Here is a 20796-nt window from a genome sequence, read left to right as displayed (position 1 = left end):
ACAGGCCACAATAACACCTCAGCTTACTATAGCAGACTGTAATGTTTAATGTTCTGTGTTTTATTTGAAGTAAAAAATAAATAAGGTATTAAAGTTTTGTTTTTGTTTAGTTTTATTAGCTTGTTTTCACACCCACTTATTGTCTGCTCACGTGGTCCTGAAGCCTAATTATAGAGAGTGCTAAGAAAACGGAACCATGTTTTTCATCACATAACATCTACTCTCGACATTCTGCACAAACAGGTTGTGCAGAGAACAACTTCTATTCTGGGATTTCATGGTCCTCTTTGCTGTGCACAACATTTAACAAGCACTGCCTTTTCAGCAAAATGCAGCTGGAATCAGGCAACAATCACCATTGGGTAGATGAAGTGCAACACGCATTATTATGTTGTCTTGAGGGGAAATCAGTCCATCAGTGTTTTTCACTTCATTTCTTTGCCAGGTCACGTTTACTGGGTTTCTGTGGCTGAAAGTTGGGCCAAAAGGAGAGGTCGGACTGCTGTATCATTATGAATAATGACCTTAACTCTTCAAAACTTGCTTACAGAAATTGAAACCAATAAAAATCGGTCGAGATGTTCCCCCTTAAACCCACACACAAAAGACTGTGTGTCTAGGAAGTTGAACAGTCTTTGCAGTATCCAGACACACAATGACAGGAGAAACAAGTCCTGGTTTTTCACACACTCTTTAGCACTTGGCCTCCAGAAGGCCCTGGTTAGTGCAATTACCATACAAGTCCTGCAGGCCATCTCCGGCAGGCTTGCAGCCCTCACCGTCCTCTCCAAAAGAGTCAGCCGGCGGTGGGCCAGCAGAGGAACTGTCTGCCGATACTCAGCTAGCCCGTCCCCCTCTGCCCCGGGCCAGGGATGGACACGCCCGCTCCAGCGCCTCCGCATTCCTAGCATTCCTCTAAGCCTGTCACATCTGTGCTAGCCAGTCTGATTGGCTTGGGCCTGCGAACACAGCCGGGGCTCGGGTGAACACACACATGCACTTCCAGCTCTGGGAGTAGCAGGGGTTAGAGCCGGGGTGAGGGCCATTAGGTTGGGGTAGGGGGTCGTCGGTCGAAGGGGCAAAAGGGGCAGCTGATGCAGTAACTCTTGGAGGAAACACAAAGCCATAACTGTCTCTGCCAACAACTGCCACCTGGCAGCAGCCCCCTATTCCCAAAACAACACCAGCGTGTGACCCTGCACTCAACGGACTGCAGCACCTGCTGCCGGCCATCCCAGCGCAGGATGGCAGAGGAAGAACAATGCCAGCCCGACCCCCGCGCAACTGTCACTCTCAATCTCTTCAGCAGAGGAGCAAAAGGGGGGGACACATTACATTGTCCCAACCACAGAGTTCTGCCTTTAATTTCACAGATATCTCATTGCAAAGTACTGACATACAGTATGAACTACAGTTTGACTAAGAAAGAAACAGATAAGAACTTCTTGGTGTTCTTAATTAAAGAATTTAATTTAATTAAAATGAAATACACAGCAAACTTTTAGACTTTGAAAGGTCCAGAAAAAAATGTAATCTCTTATTCAAGAAATTATGGTTAAAAGTTAAAAGTAACAGACAATATGCATTTTTCTTAGAGTGTTTAGCTCAGAAATTATATTGCGTGGTAAATAAAAAATGTGTTTGGTTCACCTGTTGAACAGTGCACTTCTGTGGTTGTGAGCTGAGATGATATCTCTTTTTTTTCAAAACATCTGGTTGGTTTTGTAATATTTTAAATTACAGCTTTTGTTTTATATGATATTTAGTTTGCTGCAGAAGCACCACTTTAAAGCAGGCTGGACGAATCACTTCAGTGTTTGATTTCAAAGTTTCAAATAAACTTTTTATAAAGTTTAATGTTAAAATTATTTGTAAATGGAACTGTAAGAGACATTCTCTGACACTACTCTTTCTGCTCGCTGGAAAAAGACAAACCTGATCCTGATAGAACTGCAACAAATTGACAAAAGCCTGGATTTATCATCAACTGTTACATCCTAAAAGTTATATTGGACTAACTCATAAAAACAAAAATGTGATGGGAGCAAAATCAACGCTGAGATAGTGAGTCCCAAATCCCTCATCCTACACTTTAACCTTTGCACTTGAAGAACATATACAACACATTTTGAGAGGCAACATAATCACTCAGCAGATCTGTGTTCAACCCGTCCTCAGACACAAAAAGCTGCTGAATAGTTTATTCAAGAGACTCTCGATCCCTAAAGTGTGGGTATGATGCATTCATAAAAAAAACTGTAGCTGTATGAGATTCATCTATTTAAAAAGAAAAAAAAAAAAAACCTGACATAAGTGTAAGAAAAAAGTACCAGGTGTGCAAAGGACCATTTAATGCCTGATTTTGTCAGAACAGCAACCAAATATGTTTTGCACAGTGTTCTATTTAACTTCAACAAAGAGTATAAGAGACGTGATCTGTGTGTTGTGAGTGGCAGCTGCAGCCGTGGCAACAGAGATCTGCTCAGACTTGGTGGAGGTCAGACAGATCGTGAAAAGGCTGCTGTTGCACCCAGCAGGGGAACATGAGAGGTGCTAACAGACACACAGAGCTGCAGCCATTAACCATCTATTGACCAGACGATAAACAGAAAAATAATCACCAACTATATTGAACAATTGATGAATAGTCTAAACATATTCATGCAAAAATTGCTTAAAATGCTTTACTGAATTCGTATTTTTTTGTAAAATGTGAATATCATTAGGTGTTTTTTCAACCTCACTTTTTTCTAACTCTAACTTAATGATTCTGTCTTTTTTCCTTATGTATTGCATATATGTACTTGTATTTCGTGACTTGTAATGTTTCTGTTATTGTTACCCGCCTGAGAAATACAGATGTTAATGAGCATTTTTCAGGCAGTTTGTTGTACTCATTTTTCATTTATTTGCAATGTCCCTATGAAATAAACTAAGAAATACAGCTCGAAATTATTTTAGCAGAATTGATCAATAATGAAAATAATAGTCCTAGAGAGACGCTCTAGTAAAATCACAGTCACGGCCTCACTTGTCGTCAGCCTCTTACATGATCACAATCGCTATCTCTCCATATCTCTACCCTCTTTTTAAACTGCTTATGATTTCCATGCTGATTGCTCAACACGGCTCAGATCGCTGCAGGCTGCAGTTCTTAACCTCTTCCCCAGCAGGACACGCCTACTGTATCTTTTTCTTTTACTACATGACCGCTGGAATTTTCCACTTCCATGCTAAGATAGTGGACAAAAAGGTAATCTCTCCTCACTCCCCCGTAACCCCCCCCCCCCCCCTCTACCTCTCTTTCTCTCCAGCTCAGTCTCCCTCCTAAACCCTTTCTCCACCCATATTCTCTGCCCTCCTCCCTTCTCATAACATTGAGGTAATCCTAAATTGCTAACATACTGCTCAGCCATGACTGAAAACATTCCTAACATCTCAGCGAGTGGGCTGACAGGGAAGGCCTGCTCAGTCATCATTACAGAGCTCAGCCCCCTCCCCTATACCTCCTCACACATCTTCTCTCACAACTTCACACATGCACACACTGGATCTGCTGCTAAGTCCTAATGGTTGGTGCTGCATAGGGTTGAAAATAGACATAAGCCTCCCTCTAGGCACTGAGGTCTTTCTCGTTCTTATGTACCACAGATGCTTTGCAGAAAGACAGCTGCAGAAAAGAGAGAGAGAGAGAGAAGAGAGAGAGAGAGGAGAGAGAGAGATAGGAGAGAGATAAGATATAGAGATGAGAGAGAGAGAGATGATGGGGAGAGTAGAGAGAGAGAGGACCGATAGGTTGTTGTGCTTGGGGTTGACGACAACTTCGAGGCCAGAAAACTCAGAGGAAAGACATGTCAGTACAGCCCACAGAGCAAAACAAGACAAGCAACATTTTTGTGACACGCACACACTTCCTCTGAACTCAGGTCGCAAAATGCGCTAACTATTCAATTCCAACAAGGCGTAATTCCAATGAACCGAAACTGTTATTTTCTTATAGACAGTGTTAATTGCTTTCTGAAAATCAAAGGAATCAAAAGTTGGATTTCTTGCCAAATCAGATGAGAAGAATAACACACTCTCTCTCACATCTCTCTGTTGAATATAAGGCTATAGCAGCAGCCAGTTAGCCTAGCTTAGCTTAGCATAACATTGGAGACAGGGGGAGAAGCTAGCTTTCCTTTGTTCAAAGATAGAACACCTGCTATAAGGATCTCTGAAGCTAACCTGTGATATAAACCAAAGGTTTCAAAAAATCAACATTTTGTTGTTTGATGAGGGTTATACTTGCCTATTTATTTACAAGGGTCATTGATCATTATGTTGTGACCTTCTACTATGTATTAACGGCTAATTCACAGCTAACGAATACACAACGATTTTGAGTTTCAGGTGACTATGCACGAATGACAACATAGTTATCAAAATATTATCTATTTCTCCTAGTAGGTTCAGCCTAAATCAACCATCTATTTTACCAATGACAGAGCCTAGCAAGATGTTTTCCTCTGTTTAGAGCCTCTATGCTAAGCTAAGCTAACTGGCGGCTGGCTTTATCCCTACATATGTTTACCATACAGACATCATAAAAGGTGGAAATGGGAATTTGTGCTAGTATCAATGAGGAAATCTTGATTTGTACTCAGTACAAAGTACTCAGTGATTATCAACATATGTGTGACTTATTGAAATTAAAATGTATGCTCTTTTGAACTTTTTGTCAACCCTAAACTTCGCAAATGCTTGGCAATGCTTCTGGTAAGTCTAGACAGGTTGTAGGGGCAAAGAACACACACATGTAAGAAGCAGTCATCTTGCTAAGGCGATGGAAATTTGCAAAAGGTTTCCCACCAATTGAAAAAAATCCTGGCAGAAAAAGTGGAATTCCCAATGGGAGGGATGACTTATTTTAGAGGCCACTGGAAGTCTGAGACTGCAAGGTAGACAGTATTACACAGTGCAATCGTTAACATTCCCCTAAGCTCACGTCAGGGCAGCTTTTAGATGTCTGAGGTAATCACCTTGTGAGACGGCTTCTTCTGGGGCATGCCTGCGCTGCCAGCAGAGCCTCAGATGACTTATTGTAAATGGAGAGGGTGTTTAGTGCTCTAGAAAAAAACGGGCCTCTAAAAGGGGTCCTGACAGTTTGTTGCTAAGGGGGCAGGTTTGTGCACAGCCGGCCTCTTTGTTGACATTCTCATGACAAATGTATAGAGCCTGGGACACAACACTACACTGCTAAACAGGCCTGAAGAGTTATTTGGGTAAATGTAAAGATGCCTGCAGTGATTTGTGCACAAGGTCTGTACGCTAATTAAAAGCATGTTGTAAAGTAGTTGTGCCATTCTGGAAAAGTATTATTATTTTTAAGCATAAGTCCCTCTAGTTTGCCTAAAATTAACATTTGATTAATTTTATCAGATTAATTTAGATTTCAAAATGTGAATTTACTACTGAATCAAGCTCAGAAATGCATTAACATGGTAGCATTAGTTTAATCAGTATGCAGTTTTTCCGTTCTAGTGCTGAAGCCAATTTCTTTTTTTTATTATTGATTATTTATGCAAAGTTGAGTTTTTCCTTAAATGTCAGAAAAATAGTGCCTGTCTTGAGCCCGAGGCAATGTCTTTACATTTTAAATAACCAACAGTCCAAAAGGTGGAATCAGCTAATGTGTGGCTTTTTTGTTTGATAACTTACATTAATGATTAAAGAATCAGAAAATAAAAGCTGTTGATTCATATTCTGTTTAGTAATCGATCTATCCACTACTTGTTTCCTCACTGTTATGATTCCTAAGCCAGGATCAACAGAAGCTGAAACAGTGGAGTTATTTCAGGTATGTGCCTGTCCTTGAATATCCGAATCTGCCTGAAGAATGAAAGGATGAGATTCCATCTCGGATGAATAACACCATAAGAATCTCGTCAAGTTAAGACACCCAAAAAAAAAAATGGCTTTAATGGTCCCATGACATGGCCATTTCTACTGATCATAATTCCATTGTTGAGGTCTACTAGAATAGATTTACATTGTTCAATGTTCCAAAATCACATTTCTCATACAGCATCTCTGTATAGTATGTGTACTCACTCACTGTCCTACATGGCTTGTTGAGGCTCCTGCCCCCCCATCCCTATGAGCCCACTCTGTTCTGATGAGTCCACCACCGTTACAGCTGAACATCAGTGTTTATGTGTTACAATGGCGTTTGTTAGCAACCAGAAAAATGACACCAGTAATGACAAACAGATGAGAATGCTGCGTGGGGTCTGGGTGCCGTGTTGGCGGGACGTTGCGGGGCTCGCTGCTCCGCCCTTTGAAGCTCGAGGAGCGGACAGTGTGAGCTGGATTACTGGTGTCGTTTCCTGGTTGCTGCGTGGGGTCTGCGAGACAGTGAGACACCGCGGAGCAGTGGTCGCGTTAACCGAATATTTTCTGTCTATGACGGATTTTTTTTAACAATGACGGAAAAATCTGAAAGCAGTCCGTCATTTTGACAGACTAGAACAAACTCAGAACAGCGCCAAATCTAACACCGCGCTACAGTTCACGAGCGTGGCCGCCACCCCCCCGTTGACAGTTCACGAGCGTGCTCTCTCTCTTGCTTTCTCTCTCCCCCCCTCCCCGTCAGAGTTGTGTAAAGACCGACGGGTAATACTGTATTTTGACGGAAATGTTACGATCCTGTCCGTCAAAATGAGGGGCAGCGAAAAAGTCTAGCGCTACCTCTGGTAGAATATATAAGGCTGAGTGAGTGTGTGTCCGTTACGTCACTATGACAAGGAAGAAAAAAATGGAAAAATAAAAATCTCCAACGAGGCGTTCTGGGGCAGCATAGACAGGTCTTTTCTGTGTTAGAGTTTTACTCGCTACAGGCTGTACTTTGAGGGTTTGTGACTTTGCAGACAAAGCTACATAACACACAAGGGGACGGTTAATAACCGGAAAAGCATGACATGGGACCTTTAAAAACAAACAGTAATGTGTCTAAAATAAACAGCCTCACGGAGACTTTGGTGGCACTGATTGATGGTTTTATGGTTCCTCTGAAGCCGGAATCAATTTTCAAGTTTTTGAGACATGATTGACAATAATTAAAGGGCAGGAAAAGCTTACAAAGCATGGCTAGAAGGAGTTAGATTTCAATGGTGAATAAAACATAATTTCACAAAGCCTAAAGGGGGTTTGTTAAGGACAACTGCGTGTAAAACAGTAAAGAAAGCAACACAGTTCCTGTCAATCAACATTTGTTGCTGTTCACCAAAATTCCAAGCTTCAAATGCTAACTGTAATTAGCAGAGCGTGCTTTGTCTCAACAACAGCAATGGGAAAGTGGGATCAAAATAATGAAAGACAAATGTGCGCAATGCCTTACACCTGGATGTCAGTGATTCCACCAGAAGACTTGCCAACATATCCATCTGGAGCTTTTCAGGGCATTAAAGGCTCAACACCTGCACATTAATGAATACACTGCAGGAAACAGCATTAATATTCTGAAACCATGTGGATGTTTAAAATCTTAAACATTCCAAAGTGATGTTATTGTTCCTGAACCTGGATTCACGCTGCGCTAATTATTGCCAATTTACCCGAGCCATCCTGCATCAAACGCAACACTTCTCCAGAAACCAGCTCCAGCCCACAGGCGAAACTCTCCCCGCAGTACGGGTTTGTGGAGAAACAAGCACATGACGCTCAGTGATAAAACACAAAGAGCAGGTTTTGCGACTGAAAGTGTAGCGAGGAAGAGAAGAGGCCATAAAACTGTGCTGTAAAGAAAAACAGAGTAGAAAAAGACAGGTGTAAATCAAGAGGAGAGGAGCGGAGATGATCTCAGGACGGCAATAACCGGCTCTGAGAGACTGGAAGAACCTGGCCCGGGGTCACAACTCAACAGGTACAGACTTGTTTAAGAGAGCACCGAGTGGAAAGAAAACACCTCTGTGTCAAAGCAGTGACAAGAGCACAAGAGGGAGCAAAGTACTTTTCTCATTTTTCTTTAGGGCCTCATGGTGCGTGTTTGTTTTCTTTTAACCACAAATCTCTGTGGGATGGATGGTTTTCTCATTTTGGTGCATTCATTATGGGACTGTTTTCTATGGAATTGTTGTTCTTTTGTTGCTCTGGCTGTTATCCAGCATACTTACCATACATCTTTCCCTCATCTGACAGGATGATTTTCCTCCTGCCGCAGGGGGGGTATATGGCGAGGGCCTCCTGGAAGCTATGCTCGATGTCCGGGCTCCACACGCCCTCGGCGTCCCCGTCAATGGCCTTGTCATCGTTCTCCCCGTCCAGCCCATCTTCAGGGCTACCGTTGGCACTCCACTCGTTGGACGCAATGGTGGCGGCTCCCCCTGGGCCCGACCCCGAGCCCCAAAATCAAGGGATCTGTAGGAGACCTGTGAGAGAAAGGCATAGGATGCTTAGATTATTGTATATCTTCATATTGATTTAAATTATTTAGCAAATGTTAAACAAATAATTAACTTTGAAATCTAAACAGTGGAAATAAATGTTAAAGAATTTGTTATTATCAACAAAAGCCATGACAACACCAAATCAACAATAACTAGGCAGGTAATGTCAGTGCAGCCGAAGCCTGGTATAGTTGATAAACTATAGAGCTCCATTGTTACTCCAACAAGAAGCCTATGATTGCTGTTGGGCTTCTTCGGCTTATTAATAAAAATAACTAGTGGCCTGATGTTCATTACATTCGGTGAAAGGATGTACCATGGGCAAAAGAAGAAGCCATTACATTTTGGTGCTGATCTGAATCCCATAGAAGCAGTATTTTTTTCGCTTTCGTCAAATTGCAAAATAGGGCATTTGGCCATGGCAAAGGTCTGTGCTCTCTAAGTGACCTTCTTGTTATCTAACATTATTTAAAACACATTATTGAGCTACATAATTGCAATCTGTGGCATGTTTCGTATGAGTGAGGGCACTGTGAGTAAATCTAACAAACACTGTCCTTGTGATGTAAATACTCACTATAGTGCATCGAATCTGTATTGATCCGCTGCTGCACATAGTTCCCCAACAAGTGCCATGTTTACTTCTGTTTGCTATAAAGCTGTTCAGGACATTACTTCTTATTTAAGAAAAACACGTTATATATAAGGCATTGTTTAAGGATTTATAATTTAAGTGGGAATTAATAGACTTAGAGACACATTGAGATGTTCATGTGATTTGCTACTAATAACAGAAATGAGTGCAGCAATAAGCCATCATTTTCATAATTTTAATAAGGAAACACTTCTGCTTGAACCACAACATGTACATCTTACTACAAAACTATACAAAAAAACTATAATTTTAGGCAGTGAAAATTGTACAAACTATTGTATCAATGTTGGTCTATCGGCCACAGTCGTAAATGTGGGTCATGTGATGCTCAATGCATTACTATGAGGAAAATCATGCCTCACAATAACTATTTTATTAGGTCTACCATACTGTCTTATTACAAACCGACTTTTGTTTTATCAACATATTCTTCTTTTTGAGATTGACATGTAGAAACTCAGCCAGTAAAATCCTGTAAAAATGTTTTTATATTTGGCACAAGTTGCATGAATCTTGGAAAAATGTTCTCAGAAAACATCCACTGTTTTTTGCCTTCATTTTGACAAACTGAGCTGTAATAACGAACAGGTTAGTGTAACGGCTTTTTATTTGTTTCCTTGTTTCGACTCTAGCAACTCGGCTTATAATCAGAAGCAAATTTCAACAAGATCAATAAAATAAAGGAGAACATGATTTTTGATTTAAGTAATGTCGGCTACCTCATTAACAGCTTGCCATGCTGTGTGAACTTCAACCCGGCTTAGCTTCTCTACAAGTAATGAACATAAAGTGAATTATTTGTGTGGCTTTAAAGAGCTGAGTGAGTTCATGTTAAGCATAATGAGAGTTAAAAAGGGAATGTCATTCATGTGTAGGTCGTTACTTTGCCTCTCTTTGACAATGTCTTTATTGCTGTCATTAAATCTGAATGAATAAACAATGCTAACCGTAATTATTACTGTAATTTCCTCAATTTTATTTCCCTGAAATGGCCAAATGAATTCAAGATATTCCATCAAATGTAGTTTAAAGACCTCACTAATCAGAGCTGGCCTCAAAGAATTCTTGTGGTCTGGGAACTGTGTCCCAGTGTGGTTGGCTCATGACTGACTGCAGGCTAAGATCTTAAGTATTTTTCAAGCTGCCTTTCAGCATCGTATTGTTTCTGAACGTCTATGAGGTAACCACGATCTTCCCAGGATGCTTGTGTTTCTGCTGTAGCATTTCTGCAGATGTTGACATAAATAAAGCATAATAGATGAATAGAGAGAGTTTTATTATACTGACATTTAGAGTTTATATGATAGAATGTAAAACGAGTATGTTACATTATCTGTTTTCAGCTGTTATTTCCCCGATATGAGCCATATTTTAAGTCTTTTAAGAGGTTTTGCAGAGTTAGGGAGTCAAATATGGACAGTTTAATTCTTTCACATAAAAATCAATCCTGAAATTAAGCTTCCTTTGTTTTGTACATAAAATCTTATCTAACATATGAAAAATGTCTATGTAAACAAGTGAAACCATTATACTCAAGGCCACAGAAGTGTGTATAATTATAATTTGGAGTATAATTACACCAAAACTCTGCCGCCTAAAAGTGGTTTTATTTTCATCATTTGTCATGATGACCATGATAGTTTCGAAATCCCTCTATCTTCCCCTTCTCTGTTTATCTCTCATTATTTAGAAAAAGTCACACTTTTTAACCACATACTGGTGAAAAAGCAGAGGTGAAGGATTAGTGACGCTTCCTTTCGCTTCCCATCATCATAAAAGAGGAATTCAAAAAGATCAAAGGCGGGTAGATACGTTTTATCCCGCAGCGATATCCGTCCAAACGCTACATACAACATTTAATTTATGGACGTCACTGAAGCCAGACGGGAGTTTGGCAAATATCCACAAGTCCAGCTGCTAATTTTAGCTGAGAGGGTATTGGTTATGGCGGGCCCTCTGCAACAGGGTCACGGTGTTAAAACTCAACACTGAAACTGAGCACTCATCAGCAGCTCAAGTGATGCGTGTCCGTCCTCGCAGATCACACTGGATCCTCCCAATCACTGCTCACTGGAGTCAGGGTTTGTTTAATCATACACTGAAAAAACGTAATTTTAAATACAATGACTAAAAACAAAGACATGTGGATATGCAAGTGAATACATAAATAGAATTGAAGCTGCAACAAATCAAATTAAATGTGTCTACTGTATAAGTCCTTTGATAAAATATTATTGCCTCTTCATTTTCCAAAAAAGAAATGATTTGATTCTACTTTTTAAAATGTGAGAATGTTTCATCTATTGTTGTGTTGTATTATAGTAAACTGAATATTGTGTTTTGTGAATTGAATTAGGGCTGCAGGTAATGAATATTTCCATTAGTCTGCATATCATTGTCTCAATCAATCAATTTCTGTCTATACAATGCGAAAGATTTGAGAACAATGTCTGAGAAATCGATGCAAAATATTTTGTTCATCATGTAGGAGCATCAATCCAGCAAATACTTGCAATTTCTGCCTTAGAAATAAAAACAATAATTCAGTTAGTAGTTCAGATCAAGTAGTTCTAGTCATTGAAATTATTTAAGAGTTTAAATGTCAACTTTGGACCTTTCTGGAAAATTGTGAGCACACATTAACACATCATTTAATAGTTACCCCAACTTTTCCAGCAGCCTGTGATGACAAAATAATTGTACTTTCATTGTGTAGCTGTCAGCAGTTGTTGGCACAAATTAAAAACAGAAACATCTTTAGGCCCAAAGAGCCATTAACATCAACACTTCTGTGAACCCTGAACACACGCCAGGCCACACAAGTCTGCTGTTAGAGTGTCTCTCAGGCAGTATTTCATTAATGAACGCACAGGTGCTGCAGGGCAACTGCTCCAGTCGAGCCGGGGCAATAATCAGAGACTGGTGGCACAGTGAGGGAGGGGCGGCCGCTCTATTGTTTATCTCCAATTATAGCAGAGAAAACACTGCAAACCTCCTCCGCACTGCGAGCTGTGAAGAGCAGCAAGCAGCGCTCAGATCTGACGGCCTCGATGGAGCTCAGAGTGCGTTCAAGAGAGGCTCTTCAGCGAGAGAGGGGCCTGAATTCCAGACATGTCCTTATTAAGAAAGGGCTGCGAGTGCTCACTGTTTCTCCTCCTGCCTCCCTTGTGTCAACCCAACGCCCTCCCTCCCTCCTCTTCTGCCAGCCCCCCCCCCCACCACCACCACCACCCTCCACCCAGGGCTCAGAACGTCTCTATCCAAATAAGGACAGGAGACCAGGGGATGCGTGTATGGGAGGAGTGGGTGGTGGTTGGCTTGGTTGGTTGGTTGGAGAGCAGACGGGGGAAAGGGGGTGTGTATGTGGGGTGGGGGTGTTGTCCAATTTAGGCGTCCACTTTGGGGTCTGGAAAACAGTGGGATTGTTCCAGCTGGAATGCAACATCAGCAGTGAACACGCTCAGAGCTCAGACTAGAGGCAGGCCATTGTCAGTGGAGCCATTTTTCAATACATCCTCTTGTGGAGTCACAGGATTCTAAATCTGAACAATAGTCATGGCTCGATGGTGAAAAGTTAAAGGACAGTTTTATGGGCTGAAATACAACAACTAGTTGGACCCAAGATGGAGGGATTCGCTTCTCCGACACAATTTACTGCCAGCATGTTGTTTGAAAATAAAAGCTGTTGTAATTAACATATTGATTACATTACAACAGCTGTTTGTATTGTGCCTTTGAGCCAAGTTCGGGTGATAAACTCAGGCATAGTAATGACTTACAGAACAAAATAAACGGCAGATATACAAAGCTGAGTGTATACAGTGTAATACATAAAGACAGCTACTGATAACCTGAAACAGCGGATTAATCGCTCAACAGAAAATGAATGAACCTAAAACTATTTTGATACGTTAACCGCTTAAGTATTTTCTGCTGCTCTATTGTGAGGTTTATTCTGTTTCATGTGATAATAAATACAAATTGTTTAGACTTTGGTCTGGTGGTCAAAGAATAGGGCTGGCTGATAATTCAATAATGTAATAAATGATCATCGTTTCGTGCAATAATATTGTGATGAAACCATATATTGAGATAACAGAATTAGCATACAGAATTACGTTGTGAACGTTGAAAACAACAAGCACATACTAACTCAAACTCTCAAAATTAAATGAGAAAATACTCATTGTTAATTTATACAGTGGTATACAAATATAGGCTATTTATATAGAATATTAATTTTAAATATCTGAAAACATAATAGGCAATCGGCAAACATCATGTGATAAATAGCACTACTGAGATAATGTAATGACCAATATTAGGTCATCTCGCGCAGGGCTATCAAACTAAAAAATAACATTTGATGACATAAATGAACCTTTCGTAAATTCTGATAGCAACTTATTTTAGTACTTTACTCCTTCTGGTATCCACTAAATGAATAATGTATGAAACTTGCAAATAATCTCCAGATTAATGGATAAAGAAAACAAACTGCAGTTCTTCTCGAGCGCAAACCTGTGAGTGAGACTCTTAAATGTGGCTGCCAGATGGGAAGCTTTATTAAAGGATCTCAATTGAATAGACACATTAAAAACTCAAATCAGGGACACACCTCCCCTCCTGCTTTCTGGGAGTCACGCCATGAGAGTAACATGCTACAGAATTTCAATGTGCAGCAGGGATAATGCTGCAAAGCTACGTCCATTCAAACGGCACCATTCACGCTCCCCGGACCCTCGTCCCATTCTCCCAGCCCCGAACAGAGCCATCACATTGCAGTCTGTTTTCAGAAATCGGCTTATCTCCACTCCGACTCCATCCATGACCCAACCAGAGTTTATTGGCACCACACTGAGTTTCCTTTTATTTCCCTTTCCTAGACAGGATTGTGTGTGGTGAAATGTCCCAATGAATTCCAGTAATTCTCCTGAGTCACCGTGAGGCTACTGAGTCACATGTAGCAAAGCTGCCGGGATAACCTAAATCAGGAGAGGGATTCCATCGTAGGTATTTGTTTAAGCGTGCCACAGACAGTAGGAAATCCCTTACAAACACCTACAGGCAGGAAAACAAACACAGCCTGTTTCCACGGCATGACATTCAGGAGCTGACACAATAATACTTATTCACAGAAAGAGAGGACTTTTTTTTCCCACATTGCCAGTTTTTTACTGCTCAAATTTTGTCTTCAACTTAAAATGAGATCATCTTGGTACTCACAGATGCACCAACCAGATGGGTTTCTACTTATTGCAGAAAATCAAAGACTTTAGTAAGACCTTGAGGTCAAGATTATTCTGTCATGTCTCATGATTTTTATGGCCTGATGGCAACATCTTTTCTCCAGTCCTCCCGACTTTCAGGACCAAGAAGAGATCATAGAAATATATTCAGAGACTAAACAGCCCACCATGAGAGCCATGTGAGCCCATTGAGCTAAAACATTAGTATTAGTACAAAAAACAACAGTAAATGCACAGCGGGTTACTTGTAAGTTTATTTCACACGTTTTACTTATTTCATTCTGTTTAAGTGTTTATTAACTTTAACTGTGGTTTCTCAAAGCAACTGAGTTTCAACAAATTCCCGTCTTAGAGAGCAAAACAACCGTCAGAGAAACTTTTATTGTAATGATGTCAAATCAGGCTGAGCTTTTTGATGTTACTTGTTAAATACCAAAAGGCAACACAACAAATCCAGACAGAAAAGTTCCAGCAGAAAACCCTCTGGTGCTTTTTGAGGCTCAGAAGACAACATTTGAAAAGGTCCACCATGTTAATGCACCTGGTACATTGGATTGAAGATGCATTTGGTGCTTGGTGTTAAACAGAAAACTGAGACGACATGTTGCTCATGTAGGCATCAACGGTAAATTGTCTCAGGTGCTTTGGAGAACTGTGCGCCAGCTGTCATCGAGCATCTAGTCTTTGTTCTACTGTACGCCTTTACTCAGAACAATGCAGCATGTAATCTGATGAGCGCAAACGTTTTAAGGTTAGCATATTTACTGTAACATCTGTTTTTTCACAAGATCAGACAATGTCGACTCAGGAGGAGTCTTGGTGGTAGTTTTTCATTTTAAACCCTTTTTTTATGCATCAGAAAAATAATAATCAAACATGGGTGTTCTTCAAAGTATATAAAGGATTTACTTTGATGCCATTGTAAATACAATACAAGAAAAGTAGTTGCTGGATGGTAAACCATAATAATGAGCTGAAAGATGCTAAAATGCTCTAAAAGCTGAGGGGATAATCCTCCCTGTGTTCAATACAAGTCTGTTTTTTATGTTACTCGTAGTATTTACAAAATAACAATGTTATCAAATCAGCTTTCAAGATAAAAATCTGTTACTGGTTTTTGATTTGTATTCTATTCTTCTTCTTAATCATGGTAATCGTTGGTCATATCACACCCACGCACTCAGTGAGATGAGGCTCCCACTCCTGTCCGTAAGTCTGCACCCTGAAGACCATGACTCAAGTCTACTGACTCACATCCCCAAGCAGATTCCCTTCAAATCTATCTCTACCTCTGTTGTTCCTTCCTCTCCATTTCGTACTGATATAATGTATGTGTACCTTTGTCTGTTTGTTAACCAACACACCACAGGATTTGTTCCTGCCTTCAAAAATGCAGCCTTTGTTGAGCTGCTGCTCGACTTAGGACACTTGTTGGCAGAGAACAGACCCCTGCTGGCAGCCGAAAGCCCCCCTGCTTAGCCGAGACTTAAACACACCGACACCGATCTTAACATTTTATACACAGTAACGAATCCAGAGCCTGAAACTCCTCCAGACGTCTTGTTAAGGTTGAGGGGCGCTCACAGATGTCACAGTGAGACCACCCCCCCCACACACACACACACACACACACACACACACACACACACACACACACACACACACACACACACACACACACACACACACACACACACACACACACACACACACACACACACACACACACCACACACACACACACACACACACCGACAGCCACACAAACACACTCTTGACAGGCGAAACAACAGGACTTGGTGGCAGAAGGAGCAGCTGCTCGCTAAGGTCAGATTACGGATAAAGAAAACATTTTCAGGCCAGGAGAGCTGCTCTCTGACTAGAACCGGAGACGCTGCATTATTCCTCCTGACACACACAAACGCGCAGATGCATTCACAGCAAATGCACATGTTTTGCTGCTTTTATAAATGAAAAGGTGATGAGCTGGCTTAAGTGTCAGCATGTCTGTTCAAAGATTGCTGCCACTGCCTTCTTCAGACTCATAAAACCACAAGGACCATCTCCAACAAAAAAAAAAGTCAGTCACTACCCTCCCTTCTCTCCCTTCTCTGTCTGTGTTTGGCCCTAATAATTTCTCCCCAGCTCCTCCAATAACTTCCTCCTACTTCCTATCTGGCACAGCGCTCAGGAAACAATCAGAGCTGAGAGTGAGAGGAGGGCTGGACGGCCAACGGCTCACACGGCAGAAAGAGAGGCAGAGGGAAAAGGTTGAGACGCACACACACACACACACACACACACACACACACACACACACACACACACACACACACACACACACACACACACACACACACACACACACACACACACACACGTGAATGCACACCAAATGCCCCCCTTGTCAAGTCAAACATTTGTGGTTTGATACCAGCTGCATGCCCAAGAAAAACAATAATGCTCAGAGTAACATCGTGCACGCTAGAAACGGGAATGTGTGAAAGCGATCTTAGTTGGAAAATCTTTTTCAAACAGTTACATCATGAAACTCGCCACAACTGATTCTTATTTGTTGTTTTCTTGTAAACAAATCTCACCGCGTGGAAACAGACTAACTCACTCTGAGGTAAGAAGAGTTTACTGGATTCCTAAATGAGTCACTGAAAGATAAATGGGTGTGAATGGAGCCAGAGCTCGAACATAAGGTAGATGTAATAATGTGTTGTTCTTTTTTTATAGCTGCTGGCTATGTGGTATAGCTTGAATTGTCACACTTTAAGAGAATTAAGCCTAAAATCCATCTGAAGAGGGAAAGACTGACACAAAACGGCGCGGGTGAGCCAGAGTGTTTTCTCTTTTTTGTACAGCCTGAATCAGCATTTTAATCGGAAATTTTCCAGCAAAAGCAGCAGACAAGCCGTTCTAGCCTGAATTGGTCATTTTGTGGTGAGGGGAGCGGTTTGAAGCCATAATCTGTGAAACCTTTAAGACATGCATAACTTTGCAGCAGAATGCACGACCCAATAACTCATCTAACCATATCAATAGTGGAACAAGGCATTAAGAGCAGTCATGGCTTTGATCAGGGCCTTATAGAGAGGATTTTCACAAGGAAAAGCTGAGATTTAACATAAAAACAGAACCAGAGAGGAAACTCATAGGACTGTTGCACATTTTATGTAAGTATATACACTCATAAAGGCCTCAGAATCATTTAGACACCTGTGTTGTTTTATATTAGGAGCAATAAGAACCAATAACTCTCTGCTGCAGAAGGGGATCATCCCCCTTCCCAAAACACTCTATGCAAAGGGATTAAAGGGGTTTCACATGAGTGCCCTTGGGTCACTGGAGCTCCAGTGCGACACACAGGCCTCACACGCACACGCACACACACACACACACACACACACACACACACACACACACACACACACACACACACACACACACACACACACACACACACACACACACACACACACACACACACACACACACACACACACACACACACACACACACGTCTCTGCAACACCACACGGGCTCAGTGAGCCTCATGTTATCTATAATGGAGGCCCGGGGAGCCACAGACACTGGCACACATACCCACAGACATCTATTTTCTGAGCTCTTCGCCTGTAGAGAACATTTATTTGGAACATCACTCTGTCGCCAGAGAAAGAACAACTAAAACGTTTAGCAACTTGGGGACAACCGACACAAAGGCTATACTGTTCTAGGCCACTCCCCGGCTCCTCCCCTCAGTGGTCCGAATAGGAGGCCGGAAAGCTTATCTGTTAAAACCTCATGGTTTGGAGGATATGTAAACATGTGCAGTGCATTAACGTGAATACAATGTTGATAAATGATGTTACTGGAGACTTGGAAAACTGAAGTATATGTTTAAAGATTTGATCAATGCTAGAGACTGCTCAGCTTTTGTTATATCACTGTAATAAATAGCTCAAATTCATCAACACAACTGCACTCTTTAACCCGATGCTGCCAGTTAGACTGCATATTGTACTCCAGATTGTCATTAATGCCCTTCTGCTGGGGCCTGCAGGCTTCTCTCTAAGGCCCTCTGTGTGCTCACCACGCAGACATAAGTGCTATTTGTTCAGATCTGGGTTGACAGAGGGGCAAGTGTCCACCATTTGGACGAGCACTTCTGGGGATGGTGCTAAAAAGAAACCAACGTCTGCACAAATGGGCAAAAGCTCATTAGGCGCTCTGCTGTGGGTTTAACACAAACGGGTGAAGCTGCTGCTGACAAACGGTCAACAGACCTGCGTAAACACTCTGCAGAGCAAAGAGAGGATGCACTAAAGCGCTGGAATACACATGTGAAATACCTTCAGGATCTCTTCAGTTTTGGATTTTATAAAAAAGAGAGATTTTTTAAACCCTCATGAAGAAAACACTCATTACCTCTTCCTTCCCGATAAGCGGCCTCAAGGAATACAGCTGGCAAGTAAAAAGAGACGAAAGTGCCACTTTAAGAGGATATTACCCCAAGTAATCTAATTGACCTCCGTGACATGGGTGAAGCTGTAAAACGTTCCCTCTGCATTTAACTCTCACACAGCTTACAAAATGCATAACGGCTGAGAAACATAAAGTGCGTTCAAGGAGAGGAAGAAAGAGACCACATTGTACATTGGGAGGCCTGATGCATTCATGCTGCATGAAAACAATGAAGGGGAATCTGTCGGAGCAGCAGAATGCCTAATCCTTTCCAGATTTACCCATCAGCATCAAAATCTATTAATAGGCATCTTGGCGTGTCTCATTTACCAAGGACACATTGTTTGGTCGTACTGGTAGGTCGCTGCGTTTCAGAATATCGTTTCCACATGTTAATAGAAATTAGTTCTAAAACTGCAGCCTCTCAACCGTTACCTAAAATGAACAACAAGAAAGTTTTCCTACGATATTCAATCATTGTCTTTATCAGTGTTGATGTAAACAATTGTAGCTCTAACACACGGCCTCACATGAATCCTGCCGCATTTACACTCACAGCCTTATGGAATTAAGACAGATCTGTGAAAATTGTTCCCAGGTTACACAACATTGTTTTCCCCACAACCTTGGTGAAAAAACAAAAGAAAGTAAATTAATTAAATGGAAATATAATGTGTAATGCCTTTTGCTGCTGCAGTAATAAAAGGAGACCGATAAGGAGCCAACAGAAACGTTAACAGGTTATTCTGCTTGTTGAGACCATCCTGACAGACTGCATTCTGGTGTTCAGTCAAACCTGTTGACTGCCACTGATTTAACTATGCAGCTCCTCTGACTGTACCAATCCTAACATGTCGTTTTTCTTTACATTTTCCAATCAGCCGAGACATTTAGCAGTCAAACAAAGTGTACCCGAGCCTGAACAAACAACACAGACTGAGAGCAGGTGTAGCCCGAGGTGCCTCTTCTATAATTATAAAATTAGCTTGCAAACATATCCATGCATCTCAAATCCTCACCTATGAATTATGTACTTAGTAAGACTTTGCACAGTTTCATCACATTGCCCTGTTCATTGGCACGAAAGAAAGAAGTAAAACATATAGATAGATAGATAGATAGATAGATAGATAGATAGATAGATAGATAGATAGATAGATAGATAGATAGATAGATAGATAGATAGATAGATAGATAGATAGATAGATAGATAGGTTTGGTATTTCCTAAATATTCCATAATAGCAATGACGTTACACAAATCCTTTTCGGTATGCAGGAGTGTGTAGCTCCAGGTCTGCATACACATGGCTTTTACTTTATTCATAATGTATCATAAATGATTTGTCATTTGTTTGTCAACCTGATAGTATTATATTGTAATAACTTCATGCAATGCATATTGTGTTCAAAAATAAAGTGTATGTAAATGCATGAAACAAGTTTTCTAATTTAAAACTGAATGCAAACAAATACAACAGATACAAAATATAGGACATAACTGTAATGAGTGTCTTTATAAATGATCAACATGTAGTCAAAATGTAAATGTAAATCTCATCACTGCCAGAGTGACTGCTCAATTTGGTTCAAACAGATTAATAAGAAATCTGTTTAAAATTATTTTTGAAATGTTGTGTTTGTCTAATATATGTGTGAGAACAGTTGTATTAACAGACAGCTTCCCTCCACTAAACTAAGATGACAGAACAACAAGTTACCTTTAGGATGCAGAGGTCCAAAGCACACTGAAGTTGTGTATTCCTCCAAATCGTTCTTGTTTGAGTCTCTCTCTGAGCCTGTAGGTAAAACTGTTGGATTCCTCTGGAGGAACAAGGCTGGAGGCTTTGGATGATCCAGGTATGAACTGTGCGAGAAAGAAAACAAACATATTCCCTGCTGTCAAAAGAGACGCTTTGTGTTTCTTTTTAGTAATAGTGTGTGTCAATGAGCGGGGCTACCGGTGGAAATCTGATTTCACAGAGCCTGTCAAA

The 20796-nt window shown here is 41.0% G+C and overlaps 1 protein-coding gene across 1 annotated transcript in view; it reads right to left on the bottom strand.

Annotated features, from left to right (window-relative positions):
* Nucleotides 1-20796, bottom strand: part of LOC117489603 (transcriptional enhancer factor TEF-5-like) — a 34548-nt gene that overhangs the window by 13386 nt on the left and 366 nt on the right. Inside the window, 3 exon segments of the mRNA XM_034139056.1 lie at nucleotides 8154-8171; nucleotides 8174-8408; nucleotides 20524-20669. Of these exon segments, the coding sequence (XP_033994947.1) occupies nucleotides 8154-8171; nucleotides 8174-8309 (154 nt within the window). The 5' untranslated portion in view covers nucleotides 8310-8408; nucleotides 20524-20669.

The sequence above is a fragment of the Trematomus bernacchii genome, unplaced genomic scaffold (assembly GCF_902827165.1).
Source record: "Trematomus bernacchii unplaced genomic scaffold, fTreBer1.1, whole genome shotgun sequence".
In the NCBI taxonomy this organism is placed as follows: Eukaryota; Metazoa; Chordata; class Actinopteri; order Perciformes; family Nototheniidae; genus Trematomus; species Trematomus bernacchii.
Note: the sequence above shows the minus strand (reverse complement) of the source record. Positions and strands in the feature narration are given on the sequence as shown.